General features: G+C 48.6%; 1 protein-coding gene across 3 annotated transcripts in view; it reads right to left on the reverse strand.

Annotated features, from left to right (window-relative positions):
• EHBP1L1 (EH domain binding protein 1 like 1) overlaps positions 1-1477 on the reverse strand; it is a 56824-nt gene extending 55347 nt beyond the window's left edge. The window contains exon 1 of one of the 3 annotated variants that reach the window (XM_084823731.1): positions 951-1477. In XM_084823731.1, coding sequence (XP_084679857.1) covers positions 951-1054 — 104 coding nt within the window. In that variant the 5' untranslated portion in view covers positions 1055-1477. The remainder of the gene's footprint in view (positions 1-950) is intronic. The other 2 variants (XM_084823730.1, XM_084823729.1) reach the window with 2 other exon arrangements.
• Between the last annotated feature and the right edge of the window lie 9516 nt (positions 1478-10993).

The raw sequence follows: 10993 nt of genomic DNA on the forward strand, positions 1-10993 counted from the left end.
CAGTTGTTAAAACTGTACACTGAAAAACTGTACCAGCCTACCTCATAGGACAGTTGTTTACACTGAAAAACTTTACCAGCCTACCTTGTAAGACAGCTGTTAGAAGTTTACACTGAAAAACTTCACCGGCCTACCTCACAGGCCAGTTGTTAAAAATGTACACCGAAAAGCTATACCAGCCTACCTTACAGGACAGTTATTAAAGTTCACAATGAAAAGCACTGGGTTGTATCCCAAGGGAGTCTAACCAGTCCCATTCATTTCAAGAGGTCTTCTCTGTGTAGGAGTAACATCGGATACAACCCACCTACTTCACAGGGCGGTTAAAGTTTATGCTGAAAAGCTTTGGGCAGCTGGAGATACACATACTAAATATATATATATATATATATATATATATATAATATTTAGTATGTGTATCTCCAATATATATATATATAATATTTAGTATGTGTATCTCCAATATATATATATATATATATATAATATTTAGTATGTGTATCTCCTATATATATATATAATATTTAGTATGTGCATCTCCTATATATATATATATATATATACACATACATACATATACTATTTAGTATGTGCATCTCCAATATATATATATATATATACACACATACATACATATACTATTTAGTATGTGCATCTCCAATATATATATATATATATACACATACATACATATACTATTTAGTATGTGCATCTCCAATATATATATATATATATATATATATATACACACACACACATACATACATATAATATTTAGTGCGCGCATCTCCAAGCGCCCGAAGCTCCCCGCGCCCGCCTGGGGCCCCGCTCCCCGCGCCTTCGCCGCAATCCGCCGCGCCGCGCCGCGCCGCCCGCCCCGTCCCGGGCGCCCGGGCCGCCGGCACGGCTCGCACCAGCAGCACCACGCCCTGGCGCCCGCCGCGACTCACCATTTCTTGGTGCACTCCACCACCAGCTCCTGGTAACAGGCCACGAAGTGGAACTTGGCCGCCCGCTTGCCGACGCGCTGGAGCCGCTTCCACACCGAACTCATGGCCGCGCCGTCGGCTGCTTGGCGGGAGGCGCCGGAGCAGGAGCAGGAGCAGGAGGGAGCTGCGGGTCGCCTGGCTCCTCACAGCCCGCGGCCCCGGCCGCCCGGCCGCCGGACGGGCATGCCGCCCTCCCGGGCCCCGACGGGCGCGCAGAGGAGCCCGGAGGCGCGCCGCGGTCTCCGCCCGTCTAGGGCGCGCGGGGAGGCGGCGGAGCGAGGCAGGCAGGCGCGCGCGCGGGCGGGCGGGCGGCGAAGCGCAGGAAAGTTGCCCCGCCGCTGGCCGGGGGCGCGGAGCCTCGGCCCGCTGGTGGCCAAGGCCGTGGGTGGGAACCGCCGAAGGAGAGGGCGGAGCGGCGGCGGAGGAGGAAGGGAGCGGGGCCGGGGAGGGAGCCGCGGCTGGCACCGCTCTCCGCCCCCACGAAAACCGGGGAAGCGGGCTGGGGAGGCCCGGGGAGGCCCGCCCCCCTCGCGGCGGCGGCGGCGGCGGCGGCGTGTCTGCGAAGCTGAGCCGCGGCTGCAAAGGCGCGGCGGAGGGTTTCTGGGCATGCACAGAGCGCTTCGGCGTCCTGCTTTCCCCGGGCAGAGCTTTAAACAACAACAACAAAAGCAGAGGGCAAAATGGCTCTTTCTGAGCAGGGCTGGAGCAGGCTTCCTCCTCCGCTGAGTAAAAGAAATGAATGAATAAAACCCAGCACCGCGGCGGAGTGTTTCTGAGCATGCACAGAGTGTTTGGTTTCCTGCTTTCCCCGGGCAAAGCTTTAAACAACCAAAAAACAGCAAAGGGGAAAATGGCTCTTTCTGAGCATGTCTGAGGATGCCTTCCTCCTCTGCTGAGCAAAATAAATAACATCTCGGCAGAGTGTTTCTGAGCATGCACAGAGTGTTTTATTTTCTTCTTCCTCTGAGCAAAGTTTTTTAAAAATAGAGGGCAAAATGGATCTTTCTGAGCATGTTTGCCTTCCTCCTCTGCTGAGTAAAATAAATAAAATCCAGCAGCTCAGTGGAGTGTTTCTAAGCATGCACAGAGTGTTTTCTTCTTTCTCTGAACAAAGGGTTTTTTTTTAAAAAAAAACAACAATAGCAAAGCACAAAATGGCTCTTTCTGAGCATGTCTGAGACTGTCTTCCTCCTCTGCTGAATAAAATAAAATCCGGCACCTCGGCCAAGTGTTTCTGAGCATGCACAGAGTGTGTGTTTTTTGTTCTCTGCCTGAGCAGAGTGTTAAAACAAACAAACAGCAGCAGGCTAAATAGTTCTTTCTGAGCCTGTTTAAAGATGCCTTCCTTCTCTACCGATTAAAATAATTAAGAGCACAATCCTATGCATGTTTAGCAGAAAAAAGTCCTACAACTCCCATTCCCATGCTGGTTGGGGCTTGCTGGGAGTTGTAGGGCTTTTTTTATGTCTAAACATGCATAGGATTGCACCTTAAATAAAATCTGGCACCTCAGCAGAGTGTTTTGTTTTCTTCTTCCTCTGAACAAAGTTTTTAAAAGCAATAGCGGGGGCAAAATGGCTTTTTCTGAGCCTCTTTGAGGAAGTCTTTCTCTCCAGAGTAGCAGCTTAAGAGGAAAATCAGTGCAAGGAAACAGTGCCTTTGAGCATGTGCAGAGTCTTAAAGGTATCATCTTAAAAAAAATCTTATAGAAATCAGAAAAAATAATGAAAACATTCTTTCCTTGATGGGTTTTTCTTTTCTTTTCGTTCTAGTTTGTTTTGTTTTTTTTGGCCTTTTTCTGCTGGCCGTACATTCTCCTGTCTGGCTACCAGCCAGGAAGATGAAATTCCAGCCAGCTGGCAACCTTTCTCTTCTTCCAGCCAGACCTCAGTGATTGCTAGTTAGTCTACAGCAGCACTTCACTTTCCGCAAGTCCAAAAGGGCTCAGCCCCAGGATAACGTGAAGGCGCAAATAATGAAGAAAGCAATGCCTCTGAGCATGTACCGAGTGTGTTTCTCCACTAAGTAGTCTCCCTCATCTAGAATTAGGGATCAGCAAGTTGATGGGCTTGACCTCCAGGCTGGCATGGCCACCACCCCCCTTTTATTCTGAGAGGGGAACAGGCCATTTTGACCTTCCACATCTATGTATTCCCTTTCTCACCACTAGGGACGCTGTTTCACACCATATACGTTACCTTAGGCCAGTCACACTCACCCAGCCCAGCTTACCTCGCAGGGTTGTTGTGAGCCTAAAATAAAGAGGGGAAATACACTGTCTCCAGCAACTTGGAGGAAAGGCATGATAGAAATGAAATCAGTACATTAATCGTATATCGTCATCTTCAAAGACTTCCCATTCGCACTGTTATTCAGGGGCACTCTTCATCACCCACAGGTGCGTGCTGACAGGTTTTGCGGGAGGGGAGAAATAGCCACGCCTTCCCCACCATTTTGCAACCCAAACTGTATGACACGGTGGCATGACAAAGGACCATGAATCTGTGTTAAATTATCCTCCTTGGACAAGTCCCCCGTTAGATGTCATATCTGCCCCCTCTCATGCTGAAAACTGTCACCAATTTCAGATCTCAAATTTGAGGGCCCCTGAAATCTACACTCCACATTCTGAACTTTCACATAGATGGACCCCCTCAAGTCGTCCGTATTTTTTATTTTATTTTGTTGTTTGTTTCTTACATTTGTTTCCAAGAGTTCTCCGTGTTATCCTCACAACGACCCTGTGAGGTAGGTCAAGGCTGAGAGTGACTTGCCCAACAACACCCAGTGAGCTTTGTGGCTGAGTAGGGATCTGAACCTGGGTCTCCCTGCTCCTAGTCTAACCCTCGAGCCCCGGGGTCTCTAACGTGCTGTCCATGGGCACCAACGGGCTCGCACGCACCTCTGCTGGCACCGGCTAGGCTACCTGCCCCCTTTTTATTTTCTTTTAAAATATTTTTTAAATTAAATAAAATTAACTGGGAGGTCGGCATGCTGCAAAGCAAAATGTCCGCTTCCAGCACCACCTCTATTATCTGTATGCCGCCCTGAGATCTTAATGACATAGGGCGGGATACACATGCTTTAAATAGATACATAAATAATAAATATTTCCAAGGATGCCTCTGGGTCTACATTTTCTCAGCCTCCAAAGTGTGCCTTCTGGGAAATGAGTGTTGGAGCAGGAAAAGGTGGGTTCAAAAAAGAGTAGTTTTGTGTTTTGGAGTTCAGGCTCTACCCCCACCATTTTATGAATGGGCAAGACCCCCCCCCGTGGCAGCCATTTTGTGACAGTGCCCATGATAACACGCCAAACACTCTCCATTGACCCAAAAGGGTTGGGGTTTGAAAAAGATTGACCCCTCCTCTAACCATTATGCTACACTACCTTTCTAGCCTGCCTCGCCCGCATACTCCCCCATCTGTTTCCCCCTCCCTCTAGCTTTCACATAGTTGCCTTCTGGCTCAGAAGGTATAAATAAAGCAGCTGGTAAACTGATCCCAAACAGATTCTGGTGTCATCCTGGGTGGACATATTCATCATGGAAATTCACCACCCCAGATTTAGCAACCAAGTGACAGAATCTTTCCCAGAAGCTCCTGAAAGCCAGGTGGGTGAGTTAAAGCTCTGAAGAGACAGCATGTGTAACATCTTAACGGGACCCTTCCCCGCAAAATAACGAACGATTTCCTGGCACAACCCAAAGGTTGCTTTTCCGCCATAAGCAAAACACGGAATTGCAATTGACTTTCCACACTTCGGGAGGGCGGGGGGATGGTGTATGTGTGTGTACATCCTGTTATGTTCCATCCACACTAGTGGGCGTGACATAATCACATGTTACAATGTGCCTGACATTTTTAAATCACACTGAATTAAAATATTCAAAATCAGATTATAAAAATAAAACCGGGAAGCCATGGCTGGTCAATCAGGGAAGGCTTGTTTAAATTAAAAAATATATCTTCAGCAGGCCCTCAAAACAAAACGTCGTGCCTGCTTGACATCAAGAGGCAGGGAGTTCCATAGAGGGCAAGCCAATATACTAAAGGCCCTACTCTGAGTGGACTCCAAATGGACCACAAGTTCATGTGGAACCGTTAGAAGCACCTCATCTAATGACCTCAGTGGCCATGTAGGGTGGTAAGGGAAAAGGTGCCCTTTCAAAGAGAGAGAGAGGATTATCCATCGTTTTCTGCACAACGACTCTTCAAGATAGGCTGAGCTGAGAAACAGTTGCTTCCCCAAAGGCCCGCAGCAAACCTCATGACTAAACAGGGACATTTTTTTAGAATCCAGTTCAAACTTGCTGTCCATTACACCACACTGACATGATGAACCAAAATAACCTATAGCGTGCTATTTCAGCATGCTGTGTTTTTAGCGTGGTTGCCGTTGGGACGGGGGCAAATTAGATGTGGGAAGGAATAATGCGCCCTCAGTGTTCATTTGTATTTTGTCGCTACCTGTCCTGGGGCAGGCCTTTAGTGTGGTTACTCCATTATGAGCCCTTGGGAAGGGGGGGGGGTCAGATGTGGGAAGGAATAATGCGCCCTCAGTGTTCATTTGTATTCTGTCGCTACCTGTCCCGAGGCAGGCCTTTCATTATGCGCTCAGAGCTAAGGTCGGTGATAGAGGACCCAGGCATCCAGTTAAGAATGCTGCACAAGGCAGAAAGCTGGCCTCGTCCTTACGCCAACGGAAGCCAGTTCAGCCAAAGATATCTTCTGACCTATTTGGCATCTCTTCTTCCAAAGTCACAGCAAGAGTGGCAGCCACATCGTCCCCAGACATGTGGGCCGTGCGTACTTGCACAAGTGTAGAAACCAGCGTGCAAGGCTGCTCCACCAGCCACGTTGGAGGCTATCATGCAGAAGCGTGGGGGGAAACGTGAGTACGGACGTAGTCGGCGTCGGGGAGCTGGGAATGCGCTTTTGTGGCTTTCTCAGTGTTTACAAGAGCTCTGGAGCCCCAACTAGGGCAAACAGAGCTGCCCTGTAACTCAGCCCAGCTAGAGCCAACCTCTCACCCTGAGTCAGGATAATAGTGCGGCTGCACCAAGGGCAACACTTTCAGGTGGCTTTCGCCCAGAGCTGGCGTGGCAAAGAAGCGCCGGAGACGCCTCGTTTTCTGCTGAAGTCAGTCAAAAGAGAAGCCCGAGGCTTCCGTGGCAGGAAGGTGGATCTGGGAGGAGCAGCAGCGTGGCTGCCAAGAGCGGTTGTGCGGAATCTCCCGTCTTCTTTGAACGCCTGCCAGAAAAGGCGGCATGGTGTGGCCCTGAGCATAGACAACAGGGGTTGCGGAGGTGGCTTCCGCCCGGGGCTCTGCCAGCGAGTCCTTACCATGGCCTTGGGCGCATTGCTTGCTCTTTCCCAGCTCCCTTTCTGCAGGATAGACGGACCAGCCATTTAACAGGGTTCTTGCTGCAAGGGCGAGACTCTGTAAAAGGTCGCCATAGTTAACCCGCTGATGGAGAGCTACGAGCCAGACGCCGCTCTTTTCACATTTCGACTTAGCCAGGAAAGCAAGGCACTTAAGGCACAGCCCTATGCATGTCTGGACAGAAAAAAAGGCCTACGGCTCCCAGCGTTCCCCAGCCAGCATGGGAAAAAAGCCTTCCTTTTTTCCCCTTACACCTCCCAGGATTCCCTAGCCAGTATGGGGGAAAAGGTCTACGACTCCCAGCATTCCCCAGACAGCATGGGGGGGAAAGGCTGGCTGGGTCATGCTGGGAGTTGTGCTCCTTTATTCCTGTCTAAACATGCATAGGACTGAGCCTTTACCATCTGAAACCCTAGAGACCCGCTGCCAACCAGTGTAGTCAATACTGAGGTAGCTGGACCAACTTGGAAGGCAGCCCCCGAACCTACCTCCGATCTCAGGCCACAAACATGGGCCAGCTTTGAGCACGTGCAAAATCTCTTTTGCTCCTCGCTGGGCAACCCCCACCCGGGCAGGTCAGACCTACTCAGTACCTCTTACGTTGATAAATTAAGCACCGGTAGTCCGGCACCTTCCAGTTCCTGCATCCTGACCCTGTTCCGCAGTCTTTTTCTCTGTTCCTCAAATGTCCAGGATGAGGGCAGGCAACCTTTTGGGCCTGCGGGCACATGTGGCAATTTGAGCACCAGTCCTCGGCCCCACCACAAAATGGCTGCCACGGGAGGCTTGGCAAGTCACCAAGGGGAAGTAACATGCCCAGAGGCCTGAATACAAGGCAAAGGTGAGGTCTGCACACTAAACAATGCCTTTGAACACACTGACACTGAGAAGCCCATTTCACAGAATAAGGGCGCAACCCTACGCATGTTTAGACAGAGAAAAGGCCTACAACTCCCAGCATGCCCCAGCCAGCATGCTGGGAGTTGTAGGCCTTTTCTCTGTCTAAACATGCATAGGATTGCGCCCTCTTTGATGGCCATGAAAAACAGCGTCCAGGGAACACACGAGTGCCTGCAGACACCACATTGCTTACCCCTGGTCTAGACATCTGTCGCTCATGCTCAAAACACTGAGTGCTTGCAGGCTTTGGAGGCAACACTGAACCCTGTGTTCATTTGCACCAACCCAGCAAAGCGTTCTGTGTCACTCCAGCAGAAGTCAGTTCAAGTTCAGCTCTTGCCTCACAGAGACTCTCTCCTCCTGACCTTGTAAAAGGATCTTGCCTTCCAGCGTTCGGCCAGCGACCGTGTTTATAAGACGAAGGGGGTTCGAGTTTGCTGGGGAGGTGTGCGCAGACCCGACGGGTGAGGACGTTCCTGGTGCTTTGGCAGCGTCAAGAATTGGAGGAAGCAGAAAGCTGGGAGAGCCCCATTGTGGAGGCAATCTGAAACCCAGACAGCCTCGCCAACAGGAAGCTGAGGACAATGGCTGCCTAAACCTGAAAAGGAGCCATTCAGAATCTCACCAGAGGGGTGGAAGAACACTGAACTGGCGGTGGGACGAGAGAGGCAGGGCTTCGCGAAATCCAGGACCCGAAAGGCTCAGCCCTGCTGCCTGTTTTGGTTGCTGATGCTCAGTCACAGGAGTAACGGTGCCTCTGAGCACGTCCGGAGTAGCTTTCCGCCTCACTACTGCATAACCACGGACGACACACCCCAGAGATGGGGAATAGGGAACAGGACATCCAGGAGGTTAACTGCATTACAATCTTTTCAGGGCCAGGCTGAGAAATTTTTTTAAAAAATTCTAGGCATTTTTAACTGCTTATGTAGCCTCTGCTTGTTATAGCTGGGGTCTTGAAGGCACAATCTTATGCATGTTTAGACAGAAGAAAGGCTGGCTGGGGCATGCTGGGAGTTGTAGGCCTTTTTTCTGTGTAAGCATGCAAAGGATTGCACCCTAAAGCCCTTGCTGCTAGTCACTCATCTGGCTGGGTGACCAGCCAGATGGGCGATTAATCGATCAATCAGTCAGTCAATCATGCCTGAAGGTCTGCACCGTTTTATAGTTTGTTCCCTCTCAGTTTTACTGTGTGCATTAAGGCTATTTTTGCTGTTGTTATAGGATTGTTTTGTTATTATAAATTTGTATGTACTGGAATCCATTTGGAGGATGGACAGTCTGGAAACTGTTACAATAAATAAAAGTTAAATATGAGAGAGTGCCTCTGCCCATCTGGAGAGTGCATTTCCCCCTTTCCCGGCTAAGACTTGCTGCCACCTGGGATTCTTTTCTTTCTTTTTTTAAACTATGAGTCAGTTTTCCGGCTTCAACGGAAAAAAAAAAAAAAAAAGCAACTTATCAAGAAAAGGCTTCCAGATGTGCAGGGCTTTTAAGCAAGCCACTGTTCAAAACTTTGTGGGTGTGGCGCTCCTTCTCTGTTAACTGTTGCAGCAGGATTTCATGGGCAGGATTTCGTGGCCCTCTTAAGGCCTGTCTCGCTGAGATGCATTTGCTGCCCCAGCTGCCTGACTCTCCCTCTAAGGCATATCAAAATCCCCCTAGATCAAAACTGGAAAGAAAAAACAAAACTAGAGATGCTAGAGGAATTGTTGATAGTCAGGGATATCCACTTTGCTCTTAGAGCCTTTCTACACAAGGCTTTTATTGTGCCTTCATGACTGCTTACTCACAGTAGTTTGTAGGTCTTTTACATGTCGTCATCTTCCAGGGCCTCTCCCGCTCTTTGCAACCATTTCCCTGGCTTTTTTTAGATAGAGGAAAGTGTGGCATTATTTAGAAATAGTGGAATAAGTCTCTTGTAAGTGTTCAATTCCGCTATACCAGAGCGCCACCTAGTGGTTCTGTAATAAAACATATAGAAAGGCAGAGAAAGAACCCCCCCAGAAAAACCCACATCAAGGTGCAGGTCTTAATCCCGCAAAGAATCCAGAAGCAGAAGCTTCAGTAAAGGTGCGGGTTAAAATCCTCATGTAGAAAAGCCCTTAGTGTCTCTGGGATATTCCACAACAAAACAGCAGGGTATAGGATAGGTCCCAAATTGAACAGAGATGGTGGATGACTGGCATGTAAGAAGTTATACAGCCTCAGGTTATTTGTTCATTTAAACAGGTAGCCATCGGCACGCCCTCAGTTAATCCTCAAGTAACAGATTATATGCAAACGGAACTGATCTGCAGCTTTTTTTCTTTCTTTTTTTACCCAGATGTTTACCTGCCCTACACGCACGAGACATTAAAAACCTTACTTTTCTGTAGTATCCACATTTGTTGTTCAGTCGTGTCCGACTCTTCGTGACCCCATGGACCATAGCACGCCAGGCCTTCCTGTCCTGCGCTCTCTCCCGGAGCGTGCTCAAGTCCATATTCATTGCAAGTATCCACATGGGCAGCAATATTTTAGTCTCTCTCCCATCCCCTGCTACCTCATCGTTTTAACTAGAGATGCTGTGGATTGAATCTGGGACCTTCCGCATACCCAACTGGTCCTCCATCACCGAGCTACAGCCTGTCCCAAGTGAAAATGCTTTCTTATTACTGTGGTAATGCTGCCCTCATAGGAAGCTGTCTTCTAAAGCCGGTGAGCAACTTCAGGCTGCCCAGATATTTTGGCCTACACCTCCCATGATCCCTCACCATTGGCTATACTGGAAAAGGTTGATGGGAGTCGTAGGCCAAAATATCTGGAAGCCAAACCCATCGTGTACAATCTAAAATTATCCCTAACTTTGTTAATAGAAACTCTTCTAGTTTCTTTCTACTTCTGTTTTCCACCCACCAAGAAACAGTGAGTCAGTGTTGTGTAGTGGTTAGAGCGTTGGACTGGGATTTGGGAGATCTGGGTTCTAGTCCCCACTTGGACATGAAGGCCACTGGGTGACTTTAGGCCAGTCACTTCTTCTCTCAGCCTAACCTACCTCACAGGATTGTTGTGAGGATAAAATGGAGAGGAGATAATGTATGGCAACTTGGGCTCCTTGGAGGGAAGGTGGGATATAAATGTAACAAAAAAGCAAACAACCTGTTGCGTTTTGCCTGAAAATGGAGATGGTTCCAAGTAACAGCTGGATTTTATATTTTCAAAATTGGGTGATCAGGTCTGGGAATGACTGGAGTTACAATCTAGCACATTTGGAGGACATCAGTTTGAGGAAAGCTAAACCAGTGTTTGTTTCTTCTTCCCAGAAGTCCCAGGTGGAACCGGGAACCATCCCACAACCTGTTAGAGCCCAACTTTGAAAGTCTGCAACCCCCCTCCTTTCATCTTAAGACTGATCATGTAGACTTTCTGGCTCCAGTATCATCATCCCTTTTTATTCCTATTCCACCTCAGCTCCCCCTCCCCTGCTTTTTGTTAACATCATGCCTAATGAAGAGATCTGGAGATCTCGAAAGCTTGCGCATGGGGGGGTGACTTTTGAGTTGGCCTAATAAATATAGATTTTGGAATTTTCCTAATGGACAGCTTTGCTTTTCATGGGATGTAAAATGTAATAAATTATTGAATACAGACTAGAGGTGCAAAGGTAAAATTATCAACCACCCAAAGGGACCTTCTTTTGACCTTCTCAAACTGGGGAGAGGTAACGAGTGGGGTACCG

This window comes from Heloderma suspectum, chromosome 17, assembly GCF_057233095.1.
Source record: "Heloderma suspectum isolate Gila_16-S chromosome 17, 16-S_ref, whole genome shotgun sequence".
In the NCBI taxonomy this organism is placed as follows: Eukaryota; Metazoa; Chordata; class Lepidosauria; order Squamata; family Helodermatidae; genus Heloderma; species Heloderma suspectum.